Source organism: Cinclus cinclus, chromosome 20 (genome assembly GCF_963662255.1).
Source record: "Cinclus cinclus chromosome 20, bCinCin1.1, whole genome shotgun sequence".
Classification (NCBI taxonomy): domain Eukaryota; kingdom Metazoa; phylum Chordata; class Aves; order Passeriformes; family Cinclidae; genus Cinclus; species Cinclus cinclus.
In genome coordinates, this window is record NC_085065.1 from 6,136,245 (window position 1) to 6,160,307 (window position 24,063).

Genomic DNA, 24,063 nt, shown 5'->3' on the forward strand with positions numbered 1-24,063 from the left:
CCACAGCACAGGAATCCTCAGCACCTTCGCCAGCAAGCTTTGTACCAAGTTGGAATTTTTCACATTAGTTTTCTAGCACTTCCTGTAAATAGGATTTATACTGTCTAGAGCCTCTCTGCACCTACTGTCAGATGCAGCTGGTGCTGGTCTTTGGAGGTTCAGAGTGGTGGGAAGGGCATGCTTCACCCAGCACATTCTCCCACCGATTTTGTCTCAATATTGAGCTGCTGCCAGCAAAGGGTTCAGGAGGCTTCTAGCTCACACCAGCATTTTCTATGAGTGTTAAGGAAAGCACAGTTTAGACTGAGAACATTTTGCTTCACGCCAAAGCCAGCAGAGCTGTGGGAGGCAGCAGGGAAATCTCCCAGCTCAGGTTGCACCTGGTTCTCTGGGACAGGTCCCAGAACACACCACGGTCTCACAAACAGCTCAACCAAGTGCTTTTTTTTCCCAGACTCCTTCCAGCATGCTGGCTGCACCTGCATGTACACAGCCTCTCCCACAGCCATGAATACCTGCCACGGGGTAGCTTGAGAAAGGAGAGGTCCTTGAGCACATGTAGGAATGGGTTTTATAGATTTTATACAATAACTTTAACTTTTTTTTTTAGAATTTTGCAAGTTTCAGCTGTGGTATATTTCTTATAAGAACAGGAGATGAAGAAAGGAAACAAAATAGTCTATTGAAGGATTTTTTCCTAATAAAAGTTTTCCACTAACATGTGCCCTGTTTTCTCCCTGCACAGCTGCTGAGCAATACTGAAGGGCTGCTCCTGACTGAAGCCCTAAGGCTGTGATAGCTCAGTGTCTGCTCCAGTCTAGGGCCTCAGAGCTTTACACAACCAGGGTAGTTGGAGCAACAGAGACAAAGGTCTGGAACTGGGAAACCTTTCTCATAAAACTGGATTTATTTTGTCAACATTCCCATCAAATCTGTGCAGACCATGTTGCTGATGACCAAAACCAAAAATCACAAAGGGCCTTTTATTGCTTGTTGTACCAATCCCTCTGCTCTTAGCTCTGCAGCCAAAAACATTGCTGATTTGAGGGGAAGAGAGACTTTCAGATCCCCAGGAAACAGGTAAGTGAAAGATGGTTTTGTTTAGCGTTGCTGAAAGAAAAACATCTAAGGCTTGTCTTCACAGGGAAGTGATTTGAAATAACTGGAGCAGCCCTGCTGGGGCCGATAACTCAGATTTCCCCTTCCCCCATCCAAACAAGCACAAAGAAAAACAACCTTGTGGGGTGGTGTGAGCTTTCCCTGGGTTAGATCAAAAGCTGCCTGCAAGGGATATTCCACCTTTCCCAGGCTGGCAGCCCTGGGGCTCTGCTCTCCGGGCCGGGGCAGCGTGTCCCACGGAGGGTCCCTACCACCAGCGGAAGTGGGCGTACGCCCGGTTGGACTCTGCCATCTTGTGCAGGACGTGCTTCCTCTTGATGACAGGCCCCTCGTTGTTGAAGGCCAGGAGCAGTTCCTGGGAGAGCTTTTCTGGCATCATGGTCCGGCGGTGCTTGTTCTCCCTGCACTCGGTGATCAGCCACTTCATGGCCAGGAAGCGTTTCCGATTGTCCGTCAGTGGGACGGGCACCTGGAAAGGGTTAAACCGTGGCTGTTATCAGAACCTGCTCCTCCCCAGCAGTCACACAGCACCAGCTGGTACCTGCACATGTTCACTGTGCTGCTCTCTGCAGCCAGACCCACTCCCGACAGCTGAGCCCTGCCAGTTCTACTCTGTCTGTAGGAAGTGGTCACTGCTACCGAAATGGAAATTCTGGCCTGTTCGGGAGGTGGGTCCAGACTGGTTTGAGTTAGCAGAGATGGGAGATGGTCACCCCATCTCTGCACTGAATACAGAGAAGTCACAGAATCAGAGCATGATTTGGGTTGGAAGGGACCTTAAAGATCATCTCATTCCAAATGCCTTCACATCTTACCTCTCCTACAGGCCCCAAGGGTTGCAGAGCCCATACTCAGAGACAGATTCTGCTTGTGTTTTAAATATCCCACTGGATCTAGGGGACCCATTTTGCCATGCTGACCTGCCCCAGGGGTTTGAGACCTCTCCCCAAGCAAAACAGTGCAGTGGAAAGGATGGAACTGATAGTCCAAGGACTACCAATTCTTTTGCTGATGACCTCTGTCTCTTTGGAAAATACTTGCTGTGCATTCCTCCTCACATCTACTTAGAGAACCAGAGACTGCTGCTGATTAATGGCTGGACTTGATTAATCATATAAGTCTTTTCCAACCTTAGTAATTCTGTGACAGGGGAAGCACAATACTCAAAGGTGGAGATCCTGATTTTCGACAGTTTCTAGGTGCTGATTTATTCCAGACTCCAAAGTGGCTCTTTCCACAGAGAGATGATCTTGAGCTGACGGGGTGGAAACCAGTTCATCTGCCTCCCTAGCTAATTATCTCCCAACCAGATGTGCTCCAGTCCCTCCCCTTTCACCTGGTAGGTTTTGCCTCCTTTGGTGATGTTGCTAAGCCCGATGATGGGCTGGCAGTTCTTGAGAGCCTGGTGGAAGATTACGTAGGGGTTGCATTCAATTGTCTCCTTCTCATTTTCTGGAGCTTTGTGGTACTTCTCCAGCTGCTTCCTTTTAATGTTCTCCAGAGTCTTGGAAGAAAGGCAAGAAAGGAGACATATAGAGCAGATGGATTCTCACACTCCATAAGGTTACATCGCTTTTACACGTGAGCAGCTCCAGGGGCAAAAAACCCATTGGGAATTCTTTAACTCAAGTTTTACTTCACCCTCTTCCAGTTCTTCAGTCTCTTTTATCAATCACTGCATTTTGGGTGAGAGGGATAAGCAGCACAAATGTGGGCCAGAAGCTAGGGAAGGGCAGGGACAAAGTGGAGCCAGGAATAGGGTTCTGTACACTGAGCATCCTCCCCTGCAAAGCCTGGACTGCAGAGCCCAGAGCCCGTGTGCTTTTCTGTAAAAGGAATCAGCAGTTAACTGGGAACATTTAGGCAAAATGTGTTCCCATTTCAAGTGTGGAACAGACCAGGTGGGACCACCAGTTAATACCAGTTGCTGTGGGTCAGAGCAGGTTCAAAGCTGTTTCATGTAGGTGACACATCTGTGGGACTTCAAGGGCAAGTTATGACAGAGAACTGCAAAGATGATCTTTAGAGAAAATGATGCTTTAATACAAATACAAATAGGAATACAAAAGGACACAGGGATACTGAAGTATGGAAAGAGAAGGTTCTCTGTGAAGCTGCTGTCACCTGCTGGTCTGTGAGCTAATGAGGCTGGGGCAATGTACACTTTATCAAACAAATCATGGATTATCAGAGGACTCATGGTGCAAGCAATATGTGGCAGAGTGAAAACAGGACCACAGAGATGGACCACCCAAGTTCTGGTAACTCCCAATTTCAGTGGGTTTGACATTCCAGCCTTCTATTTTGTCTAGTTTTAACATAATAGTGGGAAAGAAACCTGAGTTCTTACCTGAGACATGAGGCTTCTGGCTAGCACTTTATTTCCACTCTTCATCATCATATTGGTGAATTTACTGTAAACACAAAATCAGATAGGATCTGGTATGAATTCTGATTTTATCACCCACAGAAATAAACCCCCCACCCCCATTCCTTTGTGTTGTTCCCAGTTAAATGTGGGTGCTGTCAGATCTGCTGTAATTATCTCTAATCACTCCAGGACAATGGACTCGTTGATGGGAAAAAGTTAAGCCAGAATACAGGGACTGTGCTATAACAAAAGGCAATGTACAGCCAGCAGGTGAAGGCAGAGAAGGGAAGCACAGCTCCCAGGCATTTTTGGAGAAAGGAGGAGCTGCTTCTTTCCCTGACCTGATGATAGGGTCGCTGAACACAGAACTGGAGAGAGTGGGAGGAGCAGCTTTGATTGGTCGAACAGCCTTAAGCTCCCTTTGTTCCCTTTCCTCCTCAGTCAGCTCTTCTAAAGGTCTCCGATACGATTCCTTTTTTACTTCTGGCTCCAGGTAGCTGGGGTTGTAGCGGGTCCATCTCACCGGCATTATCCTGCAAGGAACACGAGAAGCAGGGCTGTAACCCAGTGCATGTGCTGTGCCGTGACAGGGATGCAGACAGATGTGAACACGCCTCAGGACATGCTAGATGTGAGAGGCATCACGTGGCAGCGGGCAAGCAGCTCAGTAAGGGATTCTATCCCATTTTTCACTGTTCCTGTGGCCAGGCACTGGAGGAGGCTGCGCAGGGGGGCGGTGGAGTCACCATCCCTGGAGCTGTTCAAGAGGAGTCCGGACCTGGCGACGTGCTTTAGGGATTAGAGCGGCAGAGTTGCGTTCATGGTCGGACTGGATGGCCTTAAAGGTCTCTTCCAACCCTGACAATTCTATGCCTGTGTGAGCCCGGCAGAAACAGGCGGGCGGCCCGTCCTTGTGACCCCCAGCGAAGCGCATGCACTCCTCGTCCGCTCCCGCCGCGCCGCCCTGGGCCCGCCCCCGTGCTGCCCCCGTGCTGTCCCGGGGAGCCCCGCCGCCCCTGTCCCCGCTCACCGGGGCAGCCAGGCCCTCAGCCGCCGGCCCAGCCCCGTCGCGCTGGGCGCCGCCATCTTCTCTGCGCGCGCCGCCGCGAGGGGCGGGGCCAGCCCGTAGGGGGCGTGGCCAGAGCATCCCCCGCCCCCTCGCTCGGCTCTCGCGCGGGTGGGGCGGGGCCTCGGGTCGCTCCGGCAACATGGCGGAGGCTGAGGGGGAGAGCCTGGAGTCCTGGCTGAGTGAGTACCGCGGACGTGGGGGCACCGCCCGGCCCCCTCCGACCTCTGGCCCCGCTGCCCCCCGGCCCCGCTGCCCCCCGGCCCCTCACCCCCCTTCCCGGCGCCGCCCTGCAGCCTCCGCTCGCCCGATCCCGCCGCCTCCCTCAGCCGGGCGGGAGCCCCGAGGCCGTCCCGGGGAGGCCGGGGGATGACAGCGCCTTGGGGATGGGTTGACACAGCCCCCCGGGCACGGTCTCTCAGCAGCCGGGGAGGCGCCGTCCCAGGGGCAGAGCCGGGGCGTCCCTGCCGGCGCTCGGCTCGGTGCGGGGCGCGGCAGCGGCTGGGCCCGGTACCAACCTCCCGTGGGAGATGTGGGCGATGGGCTCGTCTGCAGCTCGCCCTGCTCAGCACCCGCGAGGCTGCTGCTTTTTCTTGTCCGTAAAATGGTTCGTGTCTGTCCCTCCCGTCTATTCCTTTGCCTGGGTTGTGACCCGCCGAGTGTACAGCCTGAGTGCTGTCCGTGAGGTTCAGAATGGTGAGATTTCCCCCCATTAATTGTATTTATGTGTTACACAACTGTGATTTTCAAATAGACAAATCCTGCTTTATGCCTGGCTGCGGTTTCAGGGTAGTTGTGGATATCCATTCTGTACAGGCTGGAATATATGAAAACCCTTTGTCAGAATAAGGTACCTTAAAGGTTAGAGGGGACAAACCCTTGCTGTTGTTGATGCCCAGCCCCTGCTGAGTTTCCCCTGCCTTTGTATCTGTCCGTACTGCCCACGTCATTTGAGCTCTGGCTGTACAGAACACAGGGATGTGATTCCTGAATGAACCAGTCATATCTGTAATTGTTTTTTGTATATTCCACACACAGGAGCTCTTGCTGCTGCACCTGGGAGGCCATGCTGCACATCATAGCCTGTTGCCTAGATTTTCTCCTTTTTTTTTTTTTTTTTTTTAATAGTTACTTGCTTGATTATGACAGCACGTGAAGTTCCAAATAGTCAGGCACTGGGCAAACAGCACATGGTCATTATCCCAAATACCTCAGCTTGGAAAACCTGTTACCTTTGGAGCTAACCTTCCATAAACAAGACTAGATAATTCTCCTTCTTTCTTGATATTTTTATATACAATTCAAACATGTACATGCTGTCATGATCTGTTATAGGAATTACTGGCTGAAAGATGTTTCCAGCTCTTCTCATTTTAGCTCAGTCCCTTCTGACCCCTTACCGTTTTTGCTCCTCCTCTGAACTCCCACAATTTGTCACTATCTTTTGTTGTAGCCAGTGAGACACAAGAAGGAACACCCACATCCCTTCCTTGCAATCTTTCTCTGAGGAGAGCTGACTCACCCAGTTCAGTTTGTGTGTGAAAATATCTCTAGTAGGAAGGATATTTTGGGTTGTACAGCCTGGAATGCTTCCTGACTGCTTGTTTTGTGGAGATATTTTTTAATTGAGGAAGTTAAGGGAGAGGTGATGTGTCCTTGGCCTTTAGGAAGAGTCGCAAAGGCCTTACTCACTGTGAGAAACATTGCAGCGAGCCTGATTGCAGAGGGGCACGCATTTTTTCAAGGCTTGAGTGCTGTTCTCTGATTTCGGAGGGTGCTTTTATGCCAGGTCACTGCTACAATGATCGCTGCTGGTGTGGCTGTATCGCCCCTCCCATCGCGGCGAGCGCGGAGCTTTCCTTGTCCGGGAATTGCCGGCGGGGTCGTGAGGCCGGGCAGGCAGAGCTGGTGCAGCTCCCGGCCTTCACCTGCCCTCCCGAGGGGTTTTTTCTGTAATCATGACACAGCCGTGGCTAATGCCAACCTTGTGGGTGTGCTATGCTAAGGGAACGGCTCAGCATCAAAGCAAACTTCCCAGCCGCGGGAAGATGGAGAATTTCTTACTGAAAATGTTTTTTTTTTGTTTTTTTTTTGTTTTTTTCCGTGGTGGTGTGCAGCCTTCTGCTGCCCTGCCTCTGGCATCAGGTGGAGTCACAGACCCGTGAAGTAACATCATCCTCGTGTCCTGCTGCTGCAGCAGGATCTGCACCTCAGCCTGGGATGATCTGGCATCTGCATGTCCTGCCTCATTCCAGGCAGCTGGGATGAGAGAACATGATCCTTCCTGTCCCCTCCTGGCTGGCAGGCTCTGCTTCTGCTCTGAGCTGAATCAGAAGAAGGTTAGGAGATAATGTCAGTTATACAAACACAACTGGAGCCTTTGACTCCAGTGCTGCATCCAAATTTCTGCTTCGTCCAAAAGGAAGCTTCTTGTATCCCACTCATGTCAGGCTAAGGCAGTGTTCCACTGTGGAACAGGTGCAAATGGATAAAATATAATTGTCTTAATTTCTTTTTTCCTTGGTTTTTCTGGCTCAGCATTCTTTTCTGCCCAGGACTGCAGAATCTGACTGTTAGACTGGTCATGCCTGGACTAGGAATCAGAGGCTAAGCCTGACCTGGGGAAATTCTTTGTTGGAGTAGCTTTTGCTTCATTTCAGTAGAGAAGTGAACCCAGGAAAACAGGAGCATTCATTACCAGCCAGTTAATGGTCTGTGGTTCTCTGCTTTCCAGCATAGTTTATCTCCAGAGAAAACAAACACCTTTTTTTCATGTCTAATTATTAATCTGAATGTTGCCTCATTAGCATTTCAGTCTGGCAGAGCACCTGAGGGCTGAATGGCTCTGATACTCGGGGTGGGTGTGACACAGCTTTGTCCTGAGCACATTAAAAAAAGCTGAAAACTGAGGCAGAAGTGGTGGCAGGACTGGGGTAGTGCCAGGACTTCAGTCTCCAGACAGCTAGTTTAGATTCATGTGGTTGCCAGTGTAAAATGGGATTTTCAGGGAGGGATCATGTGGACAAGTGTCTTTGGAAGCAAATAACTGGTACCAAATGGGCCTTGGTTGGCAGTTTCAACAGAAAAGCCAAGGACTTGACATTCCAGAGCACCAACTCTTCATCCTGGAGGGAATTCTTTCACATAAGAGTTAAAACATTTTTATAAAGCAGCACAGACGAGCTCCTTGCCCACATTTTAAGCATTCTTCATAAAAATAGAGAAGATTTTAAGTCACAACTTGATAGCCGTGACACAGCTTCCTGTAGGGCTGGAAAGGTGAAGTGAGGTAATTCCACTCCTCTGGCATGCTGAGTTCACGTGGCAGTGCTGAGACTGGGAACAGCTATCCATACACCCTGTTGTGTTGTGTCATGCAAACACATCAATCTCCAGAGCCAGGGCAGGACTTGTGATCAAGCTCATTAACTTTTATGAACCAAGATTTCATATGGAGGTTTTATGCATGTTGCAAATAGGGAGTTTCTTCATGTGGAACAGCATTTCCCTTTGGCAGTCACTCTCTCCTTCTGAGACTTCACTGTCTTCGCGTCAGAGCTTTTGCAAAAAAATCTTAGATGAGTCTGAGAGCATGAAATAATCCAGTGCCATTGCAAACAGTTTTTGGAGGTATTTGGAACAGCTTTACAATTCAGACTTTGAACATGGAAATCCTGGTTACATTTTCCTGTTTGTACCACATCGTTTTCCTAATTTCAGGAAGTGCAGCCAACAGAGTCCAGTTGGTTGTGTGTCCTTATCTGTTTGTGTTCCTCCTGCATTTATTGAATAAATTCCCTTAATTCCAGCCAGGAACTCAGTGTTTTTCTTCTGAGCCTGCCGAGCACAAGAGGTGCTTTGGAGCACCAAACTACCATAGTGCTGTTTGACTTGAATGAAGAGGCTTTAGATTGTTGTAAGTCCATGGTTTCATGGTGTTCATCAGTTGGAAATGTGGTGATAAGATGTAGGTGCCAGCAACAACTGTTCCAAACAGTTTGTTTGGCTCTGCAGAAATTGTCTTTTAAACGGAGCTTCCCTTGAATCTCTCTAGTTTAAAACCAGCCTGGTAGCTCAGCAAGTTCTGCAGGATGTTTTGCAGTTATTCCTCGCTGGTTGCTGTCTTCTGCTTATCTAGGGTCCCGTGAAGGTGAGCAGGAGGCACAGAGATTGACCAGTGGAATATTTTACCATGCAATCCATGGAAAAATTTACTTGCTTTACAAGTATCATCCAGTGAGGAGGAAAACCTGAGCAAACCTTGCAGGATGGGCACAGTAGGAAGGCTGAAGTACACTGGGAAAGGGAGGGTTTGGAGTAGATGCCTGACAGCTGTTCAGCTGTCTCTGGAAAGGTAAAAGGATATGTTTTAATGATGATAAAAAAATGGCACTTGGTAATGCAGCACGTGTTTGTTTTGTTATGCTTCCCTCTGAGATGAAAGTACAGGGATGTGTGCTGGGTTTTTTCCTGCCCTTCATCCTCTGCTCTGTACTACCTGGCTAAGCAATATGTAATTTTCTAAACCTCTTCCCATTATGTTAAAATTCTTAGGAATGTTTCTTAAATGCCATCTCTACATAGGTACAGTGCATTGTTTCTTCCCTTACAAGAAAGAAAAAACATCTTATCTGGTCATCTTGGCTGGAAAATTAGGTTAAAGCAGGAATCTGATGTGTTCATTCTGCATCAGGGTTAAGTAAAATACATGGAGAAGATGCATTCATAACCAAGGAGATGCTGATAGCCTCACTACTCTGCAGTCAGTACAGTCAGTGGGGTCCTGCTGCTTAAGGGAGGATCCTTCAGGAGACTGAAATAGCCTTGTCAGTAAAGCATTGATCTCTTGGCTTCAGCACGTAGGATTTCAGTTCCTGATCAGGTGCAGGCTGTAGTGTTTATTACTTGCAAGAAGAACTCAATGTATAATAATAAATTTTAGTTCATAAATCTCAGGAGAAATGCTAAGGCATCAATCAAATCAGCTGGCACTCCAAAAGCAAGTGCTAATGCTAAATGACTGATATTAAACATCTGATGTTCCAGCTCTTGCTTCTGCAAAATTCCCAGGGTATACAAAAATAGTTTCATATGTAGAAAGTGTGAGGGTTTAACCTTTAAAGAGTTTAATGTTACAGCCAAATAGAAAGAGACAGCATTTCAGGCTGAGGAAACTGTGAGCTGAAATATTTTATCTTGTGCTCTCATTTAGGGTATGGGAATACTCTGTCTCTAAATACTTGAGATTTGGCACCTGTTTTCTTTGGAAAGCAGTGGTTCTTACTGGACGTTTGGATGTCTCAGATTGGACACACCCTTTTCCCTGAGCAGACATACCACATGTGAACTTCCTTTTTGGAGCTGGCAATAGATGTCAGATGTTTTTCTCTAGGAAATGTGTGACCTTTCATACTGTTTCTTCTCTTGATTGGTATTATGTTCTCTTTCCCTTGCCAAAGATAAAGCCACCAACCCGTCCAACAGGCAAGAAGATTGGGAATACATCATTGGATTCTGTGACCAGATCAACAAGGAACTTGAAGGGTGGGTGTCCCAAACTTCTGTAGACTTAATAAATTACGTTCACAGTTTAAAGTGTGAAATTCCATTATCAAACATTTGTATTTTCTTTTATATATACTGATATCACAAGGAGGAGCTGGCTACAACAGAGAGAAGATGCTGCCTCTCCTGTGAAGGCAGCATGGCTAATCCAGACTGAGCACTGGGAAACTCGGAATTCTGAATCTGCTTCTAATTTCAGGTTCTGCAGCTCCAGGGTTCTCATCTGGCCAAAATTATTCCATTTGCCAGTCTGTAAAATGGGGTTATCACTGATAGTCCTGGTAGGGCTTCACATCTTTAAAATCTTTACTTGCAAGACACTTTGTTTAAACAGCAGAATTTGTGAAAGTGTGAAAATCCTCTGTGGTGTTTACCTGCTCTGTTTCAGGCCACAGATAGCTGTGAGACTGCTGGCTCATAAAATCCAGTCACCACAGGAATGGGAGGCAGTCCAAGCCCTGACAGTAGGTAGTCCTTACCCCTCCTCTTAAATCCAGGCATGTATCCTCTTACATCACCTGGGTGGAGTAGAGGGGGCACTGGGTGTGTCCATGGGGTCATCTGGGGGCTGAGTGTCCTCATCCCTGGGAGGGAGGAGGAGGTGGGAGGGAGCACAGTTCCATCCCTAAAGTCTCTGGAAACAACTCTGAGTTAGTTTGAGCTGCTTTCCTTTGCTATCTTCAGGCAAGATTGGTGTTTGTTGTTGAGGCCAAGTATTGAAATAATACAGATACACCTGGCTGAGGTTGGGACACCAGCCTGCCTCGATGTGTCATTCCTAAAGATAGGAGATTGATGTCTGCATGGAGCAGAAATACTTGTCTCACTGACAGGGGCCCTTCACCTCCCTTCTAAGCAGAACACACATTACTATTGTAGGGTTTTGGTGTTGCTTTCAGCCCCTGTTTCTGTTCCTTGAATGCAGGTGCTGGAAGCTTGTATGAAGAATTGTGGGAGAAGATTTCATAACGAAGTCGGGAAGTTTCGCTTTTTAAACGAGTTAATAAAAGTTGTGTCTCCAAAGGTTAGTCCCTGAGCCTTACAGCTGTAGCTGCTTTTTGTTTGACCTCTGTGAGCTACAGGCAGCATCCAAAATATTTGCAGTGTTCTGTTTGGCTCATTACACTTAGTAGTCTATATTCAAGAGCATTTATTAGCTAAGCTCTTGGTTTTTGGGGTTTTTTTATGCCTTACTAAATTTCTCAGGAAGTTGGACTAATCTGCCATCACTATGCAGTTTTTGGGTTGGTCTAATCCTTCAGGTACCTCAAGGGCTTCTGAAATTTGGGCTCTGTTGTTTTAAAAAACAAAATTCCAGTGATGGTGGAAGAGAAATGTGATGCAGAGGTTAAAACAAGAGGTTTGACAACATACCGTGACATTCTAGTCCTCATTCTGCTTACTTGTTGTGTAAAGTGTGCCAGACTAAGTCCCTCAACATTCATGATGAGTTTAATGTGCTGAAAATCTTCCCTATGGTGTGACAGCAGTGCATTCCCAAATTCTCTCCCATAAGATAGAGGAGGGGGTGGCTCTCTGTATTGCTGTAATTTTTAAAATTGCAAAATCCTGGAGCCAGCAGAACAGCTGCTTTTTCTTTTGCTGAATATAATCACAAAGCTTCTCTTCACTGTTATTTCAAATCTGTTAGAGGAGCAATTTCTCCTCCTAATGAGATGTACCTTAGATCATCTTGGAACTTAGATTATACACCTTTGAACGTATTTCACTGAGCTTCCACAGAGCTTTATTTTTAAAAAGAAGTTAAGAACATGAAGAATTTGGATGTTTTTTCCCACACTTAGTACCTGGGAGACCGAGTCTCAGAGAAGGTGAAGTCCAAAGTCATTGAATTGCTGTATAGCTGGACTGTGGCATTGCCAGAGGAATCCAAAATCAAGGATGCCTACTACATGCTGAAGAGACAAGGTAGGGAGTCAACTGCTCACTCATGCATTCTCTCCAGCCTGGGATTTGAGCAAGAGTGTCACAAAATATACAGCTTCTAATTAAATGGGGTCAAAGCAAGCTCTGAGGGGAAATAGAACAAGGGAGAAATCCTCTGAAAAGCTTTTCATTATATGTAAATGCCTTGGGCAGTTAGATTTGCTCTGGTAACTAAATTAGTGAAATACCATGCAAATACTTTTCTTTTGGTTTGAAGGGCCTTTTTAAAGTTTTTTGGTTTTTTGGTTTCTTTTTTTTGGTGTAAGTAGTTATTAGATTATTTGAACAAGTCCAATTTAAAGTGAAATAAGAGCTTCCAAGTGGCTTTTTGTGTTCTTTTAACTAAATGGCTTTGCAGCTGTTCCTTTAGTTCAGCTGACACACATTTCTTGTGTAGGTACAAGGAAAAAATGCAGTAGCTTCACAAGAAAAATAGATTCCATGAAAGCTCCGGAAACCATCCTGTCCTATTGGGACACACAGACTGCAAGTCATAACTGTCCCTTGCAGCACTGTAGATGGATAAACTAAAGGCTGAATGGGGCTGAAAATGGTTCCTTCCTTTCAGAGGGAGAGTTTTGGCTCATGTTGTGGGGTTGGGAGAACATCCAGGTAAAAGTCAGCTCAGGCATTTGGATGTATTGTTCACTGGAACAGCGTGGCAGTGTCAGGGGCAGATGTATGTTGGCTTTGACACAGCCTGGGAGTATCTGTGGGCCCTGCCTGGTGTGTGTGTGCTGACCCCCAGGGGTTCCCTTTCTGCTTTCAGGGATTGTGATGTTTGACCCCGTGATTCCTGCAGACAGAACACTGATTCCTTCCCCACCACCTCGTCCCAAGAACCCAGTGTTTGATGATGAGGAGAAATCCAAGGTACAGTGAAGACTTGTGTCAGAATCACTAATGAAAAGTGATTACCCAGTGCACATTTAGAATAAGGAAGCAAAGTATAAAAATGTGGCTTTTATTGGGGAGGGGGGAGATAGTCTGTACTCTTGCAGGGTTCACTGCTTTGTCCACCTGCTTAACCCAAAGTTCTAGTTAGGACCTTGTCTGTGTTACCTTTATGGGGTTACTGCTGTTAAAGTGCCATACTGCTGAACTACTGGGTAGCAGAGAATGTTTCACACACAGGAGGAAAAATAATGTATGGAAGTAATAACTATCTAGTGCCAAAAGTCTCTGAGATTTCACAGAATATGTCCTGTGTAAAAGCAGGAGTGCAGCAATTCACATAGATAATAAACTCTGAATGACTCCTGCTGAAGTCCCTGTAATTGTGGAAGCTGTGTAAGTTTTGTAACACTGGCCCGTATCCCTTTTCCCCTGAATTGTTCATATGGATTCCTTTCCTTTTGCTCAAGGGAATTTATTTGTTTCCTGACTATCATCTTTTTGTCTTTCAGCTTCTAGCCAAGCTGCTGAAAAGCAAAAACCCAGATGATTTACAAGAGGCTAACAAACTTATAAAATCTATGGTAAAAGAGGTAAGAAATTCCTGTAGGATTGGTTCAGGTCAGTCTGCTTTCCAGGTTTTAAGCAATTTGACTTTAAATGGTGGAGAGCTTCAGATTTGGTCTCTAGCTTGTACCTAGGAAATGTTTGTATCACAGAAATGTCTACAGTTGGTGTCTCTGGTGGAGAGTGGGGCAGGAATTGAATGTCCCTTGTTGTAAATAATCACATTCCCATCATTCAAAGTGGGATTTTATATCAGTGTTTGGTGGGAGCATTGTGGTACCACTCCTGCGTGCTGAGAACTGAGTCACTGGACTGGGTCTTCTCACAAACAAGTTCATGGATACACCTTCCTATTTGTAGAGCTGTGCTGCATCCACCCATGGCACTCATTCCAAACTCGAGTCCAGGAAATTGCTCACTGGGATTCTGGCAAATAAAAGGATACCTTCTGGACTTTAGTGGTTGTATGGGTTTCCAGGATATTTAATTCAAGCTCCTCTTGTCTCCAGGGCAGGCTATCCTATGTCCTTAGTTGGAGTTTCCAATCAGAGATGGGTAGACATTTCCCACCAGAGTGTGCTTGTTGTTCCTAGTCAGTGTTTTGCTTCAAACACATCTCATTTGTTAAATGGCATCAAGTGAACAAAAAAAATAATCTTCTGAAAAAGGCAGAAAGGAACTTCTGGAATTTTTTTTTAGTGGTGTAATTATACACTGAAGTCTATTTAATGAGACTCATTGGAAATACGGGGTTGCCTGTAATTTCAGAATGATGGTGAAAAGACAATAAAATAAACAGGGCTTCACTTGAACAAAGGTTTTTGTTTGCTTTTTTCTAACTTAACTTTAAATAGCCATTACTTGACACATTTGCAGACAATACCTGTGATTGTGTTACTGTGAACTTCTAGAAGGAAACTCACCCTTTCTGTCTGTGCTTTTCACCCTGAAGGATGAAGCTCGGATCCAGAAGGTGACAAAGCGCATGCACACCCTGGAGGAGGTGAACAACAATGTGAAGCTGCTGAATGAGATGCTGGTTCATTACAGCAAAGAGGACTCATCAGAGGCTGACAGGGAGCTCATGAAGGTGGGTCTAAACTGCTCCTTCTTCCCAGCAGTCCTGGAGTCAGTCCTTTCCTACAGACTGAAGTTTTGCAGAGAATTACAAACACTGCAGTAAAAAGGAGAGCAGTGGTGAGAAGCAGGAGTTGTTTGTTGCTGCAAACAGCAGGCAAGAAAATATCCATGTTTGTAGTGCCTTTCACCAAAAGACTGGGTGGGGGTGTAGCTCAGTTTCGTGTATGCTTGAAGTGAGGTACAACTGTTCTCCAAAGGTGCAGCGTGGCAGAACCAAGAAGCTGCACTTTGTAATTCTGGATCCTATAAGGACACAGGGATTGCAGGTTATTGCAGATTGCTGCTCTCCCATGCAGCACTGTGGATGAATAAACTAAAGGCTGAATGGGGCAGAAAATAGTCCCTCCCCTTCAGAGGAAGAGTTTTAGGTTGTGTTACTAGGTTAGGAGAACATCAGCAAAGTGAAAATCGAGACAACCACCAGGGATGACTTGATAGGCCCAGAGCCTTTAAGAATCGCACATTGTTTTACCAAAAAAATAAAACTCACTTCTTTCTAATGACAGTGTCTTTAAACAGTGGTGAGATGCTTAAGAAACTTCTTTGTTTCTGTGAACCATTTTGTTAATGCCACCTCTCTGCTGTTGGTTGCAGACTCAGTGGTGGTTGTAGCACAGTTGAAGCCTAACTGCTGAAGCATGATTCTGCTCTTCCTCAAGCTTTTAGGGACTGCTCTATGGGAAAGGAACATCTCTTTTGGACTAGAACTTGGCCATAAGTGCTGATGTGAGGGAGGACTGAGAGATGTCTTGGGAATGCAGGTTGTGTTACCCCAGGCCCATGTAATGCTGCTCAGCATTGTGAGCTGGGCACAGAGGGCCATTCTGGCTGTGCAGTCACACTGGCACAGTGAGCACTGTGAGACTGGTCTGTTCTGGGGGTTGTTCTCTGCTGACTGGTGCTGCTGATAGTGGTTCCTGGCTGGTGAAACCCTTTGTCCTGATCTGTCTTCCAGGAGCTCTGCGAAAGGTGTGAAACCAAGAGACGGACACTGTTCAAGCTGGCCAGTGAGACAGAGGATAATGACAGCAGTTTGGGTAAGTAAGCTACACTTGTCCTTTTTTAATTGCTTTTGTCGTCCTTGCCTTTGTAAGGGCTCAGCTGTAAAGTTATCTCCTCACTGTGGGTTCCTGTTGTTTGATTAAGGACAATCCTTCCCTCTTTGTGCTTATCATTTCAGTTCAGGCAAGGACTGGATAGCAAAGTTGGTGGTTCAGGAGGATGGGAGCAGTGATGGGGGACAGCTGCTGCTTTGCAGGGGGAGGTAGTTGCTATGGGGAACAACTCTGGGCTCGTTTTGTTCTTGTTACTGCAATGTGTATGGAGCTAGAAAAGATGAGGGTATTGCTTATAGAAATGTGGCACAGACAGAGTGGTGGAGCTCATAGCCAAATATTCATGTTTTTTCTTGCTGATGATTTAGCTGACAACTGAGCACTCTCAGCATTAGTGGGAACAAAGTGACTAAAGCCTTGGAGGTCATTTTTGTCTCTCTTGTAGGGGATATTCTGCAGGCCAGTGACAATTTATCACGTGTGATAAATTCCTATAAAAAAATTATAGAGGGGCAAGTGATCAATGGTGAAGTGGATCTCACTGGGATCTCTGCAGTGGAAGGTGAGTTCCTGGGAAGCCAATTTTTTAATTTTTGACTCCTGCAATTCTAAATCTTTTGAACAACGTTTCCTCTTTTGTTAAGGTAGCATTTGATGGTTGTTGTGGCCAACAGTTTGTGAATCAGAGGGCAGTAAGAAGGCTCCTGAGCAGTGGATAAACAGTTCTAGATAGGAGCAGCAGTGCTGGAGCTTTGCATCCTCTATTGCTCAGTCCATATTATTGAAACCTTTCATGACATCAGTAGCAAACCTGCATATGAGCAGTTTGTGTGGCTGGAAGTTCTCATACATTTTCCTCCCCACATTTGTCCTATTTCTTAATGGTAATGTATAAGAAGAAGATAATTTTAACAAAAACACAAGAACTGAAGAGTAGGAGCTGGACCAGGGGTCCTTTTCCTGGTTTAGCAAGTAATTCCACTTGGGAATTCAAGCCAGTTGCCCACTTCACATTTCAGCTTCACCATTGAATGTTGTGGACAAGAGTGTGACAGAATTACCATTTTGGGCTCAAACATTTTTGCTGCTGCCTGGTAGCATCTTACTGGGACAAGGCTGTTCTAAATATGAGGATTGATATGGTATGAATTTCCTTCAGCTCTCCAGCTCTCTAGTAGCCTCAGTTTGTTATAATGCTGTAGGATCTCCCAAAACCTCATCTGATTTCAAAAGATTTTGAAGAGATCATGAATTGTGAAGCACTGGGGAACAAGCAGTGGTTGCAGCAGATTTTCATATGGAAATTCTTTAAGTATCTCTGTTGTTTTACGTAGTCCAGACAGCAAATACCCTTTCTCTGTTACAAAGATCCATAAGCCATGCTCAGATAAGGATCTAAACCACCTCCCTGCTAATTTCTTTTGCACACTGAGTTTGCTGTGAGCCTTTTGCCTCCTTCCTAGTAGTGCTTTTCTCTTGTCTGCTGCAGGGAGTAACTCCACCAATAATCTCAACACCCTCATTGACCTTGCTGGACTGGATGTCACCAGCACCCCGCCACCTGTGATGCCACCCAGCAGCCTGACAGCAGCCCCCAGCACAGCCCCTGGCCCAGCTGAGATCCCCATCCTCCCTCCTCCTCCCCAGACGTTCGCGCCGCTGCGCAGCAGCTCCTCCAGCCAGGTGGAAACAGCATCTACTCAGCAGGGCAGCACAACCAGCTCCCTGTCCTTGCTGGATGAGGAGCTCCTGTGCTTGGGTAAGATACTGAGGGGCCTGCTAAAGGGCTGCTCAGTCCATCCTGACAAAGGCTACTTCTTTGTTCTCCATGTTCCTGGATTCCAGGGAACACTGCCTTGTATCATTCTGAATATTTGACCTGGTCAGTGAGTCAGTATTAAAATCTCTTCCGAAAGCTGGCTGCAAGAAAGTAACTGTTCAGTGCAGTTGCAGTCTGATCTCGGGCTGCTGGGACATGCTGCATGTACAGACTGAAGTTTGGGACAGATGAAGCCCTGCTTGTGGTGTTGTGCTGAAGAGAAGGCGCTTCAGAGGGGCTGTGCATAGGAGCCTGCCTGTCTGTGGAGCCCAGATGTGAACAGCAGAAGGCAGTGCTAATCAGGATGGGTTAGAAGAGCTGGGTGCAGGGCATGACTGTTGGCTGCTGGTACTGTCAGTCTTTCCCTCATCATAGACTTGGCAGTCCATCTCAGTGTTTCATCAGGTTCTTGGGCTCTGGCAGAGCTCATTCAAGTTTTGATGGTACTGAAACAGCAGCCCAGGAATGACACTGAATTAATTTTCTCCTCTTGTTGTTTTCCCTCCAGGCCTGAATGACCCAGCCCCTGCAGCAGGGAAGGAGACCTCGGAAAACAACCAGTGGAGCATGTTTGAGGTACAAAGGAGGAGTCTCAGGGAAGGGGAGGGAGAGATTGTCATTGTGGGAGGTCTCAGGACACCCTGTCACCGTGGAGAATCATGTGATCACACACGCAGGCAAAGGGGCAGTCTGGCTTAGCCCTAAAATCTGGGATAGCTGTGTTTAAACAGAGTAGGTATCCCTGAACCTGGCTTTCTCAGCATCCCATCTGTCCCCATGATGTTAGTCCTTGCTTTGCTTAAATTACAGATCAGATGTAGCCCTGACTTAGGCTGCAGAGTTTGCTGCTTGTCATCCAGCACCTGCTTTTGTGGTAAACCTCTGTCCCTCTGTAACAGAGCAGTGCTATCTCTGCATCAGGGCCAGCAGTGAGTTAGGGCATCTGCCTGTCCTCTCTTTCAGAATGAGCAGTTGGACCTGGATTTCTTTAATCCGAAGATGGTGACTGTTGCTTGCAACCCTGCAGGGAACCCTCTTCTCCATCACACATCACAGACCACGTGTGGGACATCAGCCACGCTGCCTTCTGCTTTCCCAGCCTCCCAGACTGCTCCCAGCATCCCAGCACCAAACTCAGCACCGTTTGTATTTCCTGCTGTACCAGCTGCCCCTGCAGGGCCTCCTAAGACTATTCCAGCTTCTCCTGGTTACTTCAGCTCGTCTGTGGGGAGCAACATGTCACATAAGACGGATGCATTGGGACAACTCCTTGAAGAAGCCAAAGGGTAAGCAAAAGTCCTGGCTTTGCTTTGGCTCTGCAGTTAGAAAGCCAGGCTCACTGCAGTGCCAGGTTCTGAGGGTAACTTTCAACTCTGGTTTGGTAGAAATGTGGAATTGGTATTTTTCTTCTCAGAGGTTTCAGTTTACAAACTAATATGAGTTTCCACCTCTGGGAGAGAAAGGCAGACAGAGCATGCAGCTGTACTGTTGCCTGATCTAAAGTTGTGGTGTGAAGGGGACCCAGCTGTTGAGGTACAGAGGCCTTGTTTCCTTCCTGACTTAGAGAAGTGACCCCACCCAGCCACCACCCCTGTCCTTGTAGTTCTCCTCAAGGAAGACCATGCAGAGCCACAGACTCCAGCCGGGCACCAGGCTGCTGATTTGTCCTTGTGATGTGCTGTTATCTCTGGGTATTGGTGAAATTCCTGCTTCACTTCCAGCTCCATTTATCACTTTTCTCTTTCACTTTTCTCACTCTTGCAGGAATGCCACCCAAGGCATGGTGACACCTTCAGTGTTCCCTGGGGTTACTTTGCCAAGCACTGTCACCCCTGCCCCATTAGCAGCACCTGCAGGGCTGCCAGCCACTACCTCTGGAGCCCCTCCAGCTCCCTTCCCAAGCAGCTGCACTGCTGGATCAGGAAGTCCTCTCTTCCAGCCAGCATCATTCCAGCAGCAAGGCAGTCCTGTGAAAGCACCTGAAATTTCTTTGGCCAATGTCCACGTTCCCCTGGAATCCATTAAACCCAGTAAGTATTTCAGGTTTTTCATTTTGCTCTGGATATTTTTTAAAGGCAAAGCTTCTTGGCAAAGCTCATGAAATAGTGAGAAGGGCTGAGCAGCTCCAGCCAATGCTGCCTCAGAGCATCTGCTGGAACCTGGATTCTCTGCCTTCTCTCCCTGTGGCAGGCAGTGCCCTGCCCATTACAGCCTATGACAAGAATGGCTTCCGGATCCTGCTGCACTTTGCCAGGGAGTGCCCTCCAGGGCGCTCGGATGTGCTGGTCGTGGTGGTCTCCATGCTGAACACAGCGCCCCTGCCCGTGAGGAACATCGTGCTGCAGGCAGCCGTGCCCAAGGTAGGGACACACAGCACAGAGACTGCATCCAGGGACTTGGGACAGCCTGTCCCTGTTTCCATAGGCTGTGCTCTGCCCCTTTCCAGAACACATTGGTTCTTGTCACAGGCAGAAAACACTGAACAGGATAAGTCAAGATCTGCCTGTTCATATTGAGTTTTGCAAGCTGGGCTGGCTCTTGTTCCCTCATCCTCACTTGTGGGTTGATTCTGTTCCATTTGGATGTGTACTGTTGTCCCCTCAGCCTGTGCATGCATCCTTCATTGTACCCAAGGCAGGAAGTCATCCCTGAGGTTCTGCTCTCTATTTCACTTGCAGTCCATGAAAGTGAAGCTACAGCCACCCTCTGGCACTGAGCTGTCTCCGTTCAATCCCATCCAGCCACCAGCTGCCATCACCCAGGTCATGCTTCTGGCAAATCCTGCAAAGGTGAGAGGGACAGTGGGATTTATCCTGCCCTCTTCAGACACGTTTGATATCATCTGAACTCTGTGGAGGGGTGGGACCAGCTGTTTGTTCCTAAAAGTTTGGACTTGATGATCTTGGAGGTCTTTTCCAGCCTTAATTATCTGTGATTCTAATGTGCCCTCCAGAAGTGGTTACCATGGAATGTTAGTGTTTCAGTTCAGGCTTTGCCAACAGTCTTTGGCAGGGAGTGGCATGAGAAGGGGTAGTACACTTCTTCCAGCAAAAGGGCAAGGATCATGTCAGGCTCGACTTTAAAGGGTAGCAAAGCTGCTATCAGGAGTTTGACTGTCCCGTGCACTGAACGTGCCTGGCTTTGCTGATAATTAGTTCAGTGCTAAATTAACTGGTGCTGTAGCAGTACTTTTGATGAACCAACAGACAAATGTCAGATCATGTCTGTTCCATCATTCTCTAAGGAAGTACCTGTGACCAGGGGCACAATGGGGTTGACACTTCCATTTCTGCTGATGATGCTGGGAGCATCTGAGAAGCTGTTTTTCCTTGCTGTAGTTACTCATTCAGCCAGCTCTGAAAGCTGAAGGGCTTTCTAATTGTTTGACAAATATAGATGTTTATTCTTGAGAATTACAACAAATGTACCCTTCAAGTGTCAGGTGAAAGCTCTGAGATAAAAGGTTGAATGTCAGAGGGGTTTAGTGGATGTTTAAAAACCTTTGTGGGTACATGAAGGTGCCCTCGTTGAAGGGCTGCTTCCATGCTTGCTGTATTGCAAGGCATTTTTCAGTGCAGGAACTATTTTACCTTCCACATGATGAGGAATTTAATTTTTGGAACTTTTCCAGCCACAGTCTTTAGACTCAGGAGAGCAGCTGAGCAGCTGGCCATGTCTGTGGTCACAGATCATTTATGCTTTTCTCGTTCTGCTCTATGCTAAGCTGTAAAAGTTTTTTTGGTATAAAAAGTGTAAGGTGAATAAGTCAGGTTTGTAAATAGCTGAACTCAATGAACTTAACCTGAGCCCTCCTGTACAACAGAAGTCTTGTGCTCTCTGTAGAGCTGTAACAGTGAAGTGTTTTGTTCAGGGCTGTTGAGCTGAGACTGTTCTCACATTGCTTTTGGGTTTTGTCTTTCCTGCAGGAGAAGGTGAGGCTGAGGTACAGACTGACCTTCACCCTGGGAGATCAGCCCAGCACAGAAGTGGGCGAAGTGGATCAGTTTCCCCCGGTAGAGCAGTGGGGGAATCTATGACCTCAGGACACTGCCAGAGACTGACAGGACCAGGGCAGGATCCCACAGGACTGGAATGGATGTGCCGTGAGGAGGGACACACATGCTATCCACTGGTGATGTTCAGCTTTGTTTACATGTCCTGACCACTCTGCTTGTAGCTTTAGTCCAGAATGTTGTGCCCCACATTTGAAGGGGCCCTGGAACACTTACGCCAAGCATGAACTGAAAGGCAGCCAGTGACAGGCAGTGCTGGCTGCTTTTACCTTGACCTCTGGGTGAATCTGGTTCTATCTTCCACTCTATTAAACTTGAAGTTATTGTATTTTGAGGGAAGACCTGTCAGCAGAAGGGGGTTTAGTTGGCTTTTCCTGCACTGCTGTCCAGAGGTCCCAACAGGCTGTGGGGTGATGATGCCGTGAGCTCAGCGCAGAGCCGTGACAGAGCCCTCCCTGGGACTGTGACTCCTTGTGCCACATGGGCTGTGAGCATGCTGAGCAATAATGCTGCTCCATGAGGGAATGCTTCCTTTTTTACACTGAAATAGCACTTAGCTCCCTTCTCCCTCTCCTGCTTCATTCCCAAGGGCCCGAGTAAACAGCTCCTTGCTCCATGTGTGCCATATTGCTGTATCTTTACTTGTTCTATTTATTTTACACTGCTGGCTGCCACTCTGGGGCATCCATTTGGGACAGCTGGAGCTGAGTTTTGTCTGTAAATGGTTACACTGGCGGTTTTGGTGTTTTTTTTTTGTTTTGTTTTGGTTTGGGTTTTTTTGGTTTTTTTTTGGTTTGGTTTGGTTTGGGTTTTTTTTGCCTTCATTGCATTCCATCATGTGGGGAAAAGAGAATATGCATAGTGAGGAAGAAAGCGGGCTGGAGGGTATTGGTCAGTATTAGAGGAGGACAGTGCCTGGAGCACAGAACTGTCTTTACAATCACTAGTCAGGGCCAGTGACTGAAACCAGGGATCAGGAGAGATGCCTCTCATGTCCCCTCATGCAGGCAGTGTTACTGGTATAGAATCTAATACTGTTTTATTGCTGAGTACAATGACCTACAAGATGTAAATAATAGAGCTGTAGGCTATTGCAACAGAACAAACAGGCAGAGAAAGGAAGAGGCTCCCCCGAGCTGTGATGGGGCATATGCTGGGTTAATGTCCCATTTTTTTTGCTCTGTGTATTAAGTGGCAAAGTGCAATTGTCCCCACAAAGGGGGAAGCAGTTTTGCTGGACATCAGTGTTAACAGAAGAGCTGATTCCTTAGCTACAACCTCCCAGAAATAAGGTTTAAATCATTAGGAAGCAGCCCCTTCCTTCTCAGTTTCATCTCAAGCAGTGCCTCAGTGAGCTCTGAGCCAGACTGTTGTAAATTAATGGGAGTTTTTAGCACCTACTGACACAAGCACAGAGAGGTGCTTGCTCAGTCCTTGGACACTCAGCTCTGCATTTCCAGTAGGGCTGTCAAACAACAGTGCTTCTCAAATGTAGAGTGGGAGCAGCACAGAGAAAAGCAGTACACAGAGGCTCCTGCCTCATGTAGGAAAACTGCACAGAACATGATGCTGGATTTAATGGTGGCTGTAAAACCATTGCTGCAAACACAGCTTGCAGTTATGCATAGTTCAATTTTCTTTACTGTGCTGCAGAGTAAAAATCCCTAGAGATGAAAAACAGGGAATTCACAAGCCAGAGGCCCTCATCAGAGACACCAGGCAGCTGCAAGAGCCCCTGAAAGTGGAATCCAAACTTGTCCTGGTCTGAAGCCTGGGGAGAGGTCAGCTTTGTCAGCTCCCTGATGTAGAAGGCAAGGGAGAGGGATGGGTTGTTTGGATCCTAAAGAAAGCTGTTTTAAATTGATGGACTGGGAGACAAGGGGAGAACTCTTTCTGCCTCATACATGTTCTTGCCAGCACTTTAGACACAGTAGGCATGGGGGCAGTGCCTGGGTGGTGTGTCCTGAGGAGCAGGGTCACCACTTCCCTGCACGTGGATCTCACTGTGACTTGGAGGAAGGCAGGAGAGCACAGGTGCTTTCTGTGAACAGCAGCAGCCTCCTGGACATGGACATGCACCACGGTTCTGCTGCTTTGGAAATTAAACTATGAATGTTCTTTGTCTGTAGGGTGAGGTTCCTGCTTCATCCCCAGCAATCCTACCTGTACATACATCTTCAATGCGTTTGTGCTGCTGCATGTTGAATAAATCATTTTCCCTATCTGGCTCTGTGCTGGCCCTTTCTCGTGATGGCTTCTGCAGTGCAGTGCTGCTTCTGGAAATCCTCAAGCTATCAACTCAAGACCTTCCTAAGCAAAATTAGAGAAGGGTGCTGTTTCTAAAACCCTAGTGGTTTAAGAGATGGCCTTCATTTCAGTTCTGGGTGTTAGAGGCAAAGAAAACGTAAAATCCAAGGAAAAGCTGTAGTGAGGCTCACTTCACCAGGGGAGGGCTGCCAGGCCAAGCTGGAACAAGCAGCCATAATGTTTTGATGCAGCTCCTTCAT

At 47.1% G+C, this 24,063-nt stretch overlaps 2 protein-coding genes across 9 annotated transcripts; one reads left to right on the top strand and one right to left on the bottom strand.

Moving 5' to 3' along the window:
* MRPS7 (mitochondrial ribosomal protein S7) lies at positions 1-4,732 on the bottom strand. Of its 2 annotated transcripts, XM_062506436.1 has the most exons (6): positions 4,651-4,732; positions 4,521-4,550; positions 3,832-4,023; positions 3,470-3,533; positions 2,456-2,623; positions 1-1,588 (listed from the first exon to the last, which is right to left on the bottom strand). In XM_062506436.1, exons 1-6 carry the CDS (start codon positions 4,698-4,700, stop codon positions 1,367-1,369), a joined length of 726 nt encoding a protein of 241 aa, XP_062362420.1. In that variant the 5' UTR covers positions 4,701-4,732; the 3' UTR covers positions 1-1,366. The 2 variants fall into 2 exon arrangements, with proteins under 2 accessions (XP_062362420.1, XP_062362421.1); XM_062506437.1 differs by lacking the exon at positions 4,651-4,732 and having other exon boundaries at positions 94-1,588; positions 4,521-4,576.
* GGA3 (golgi associated, gamma adaptin ear containing, ARF binding protein 3) lies at positions 4,680-23,778 on the top strand. 7 transcript variants are annotated; one of them, XM_062506427.1, is made up of 17 exons: positions 4,695-4,738; positions 10,016-10,100; positions 10,321-10,585; positions 11,047-11,145; positions 11,927-12,050; positions 12,838-12,941; positions 13,475-13,555; positions 14,482-14,619; positions 15,625-15,706; positions 16,170-16,286; positions 17,214-17,483; positions 18,052-18,119; positions 18,507-18,829; positions 19,308-19,573; positions 19,734-19,903; positions 20,222-20,332; positions 21,470-23,778. In XM_062506427.1, the coding sequence occupies exons 1-17, from the start codon at positions 4,699-4,701 to the stop codon at positions 21,578-21,580; spliced, it is 2,454 nt and encodes an 817-aa protein (XP_062362411.1). In that variant the 5' UTR covers positions 4,695-4,698; the 3' UTR covers positions 21,581-23,778. The 7 variants fall into 7 exon arrangements, with proteins under 7 accessions (XP_062362412.1, XP_062362411.1, XP_062362414.1 ...); XM_062506430.1 differs by having other exon boundaries at positions 10,510-10,585; XM_062506429.1 differs by adding an exon at positions 6,674-6,895 and having other exon boundaries at positions 4,704-4,738; positions 10,016-10,585.
* Positions 23,779-24,063: the final 285 nt, after the last annotated feature.

Bases quoted from the DNA above. Each gene is read 5' to 3' on its own strand.
- MRPS7 (XM_062506436.1), bottom strand. From the start codon at position 4,700: ATGTTGCCGGAGCGACCCGAGGCCCCGCCCCACCCGCGCGAGAGCCGA. The intron at 4,024-4,520 runs GTGAGCGGGGAC...TGTTCCTTGCAG, and splicing joins CTGAGGGCCTGGCTGCCCCG to GATAATGCCGGTGAGATGGA. The intron at 1,589-2,455 runs GTGAAAGGGGAG...AACCCTTTCCAG, and splicing joins AAGGAGGCAAAACCTACCAG to GTGCCCGTCCCACTGACGGA.
- GGA3 (XM_062506427.1), top strand. From the start codon at position 4,699: ATGGCGGAGGCTGAGGGGGAGAGCCTGGAGTCCTGGCTGA. The intron at 11,146-11,926 runs GTTAGTCCCTGA...TCCCACACTTAG, and splicing joins TAAAAGTTGTGTCTCCAAAG to TACCTGGGAGACCGAGTCTC. The intron at 15,707-16,169 runs GTAAGTAAGCTA...TCTCTCTTGTAG, and splicing joins GGATAATGACAGCAGTTTGG to GGGATATTCTGCAGGCCAGT.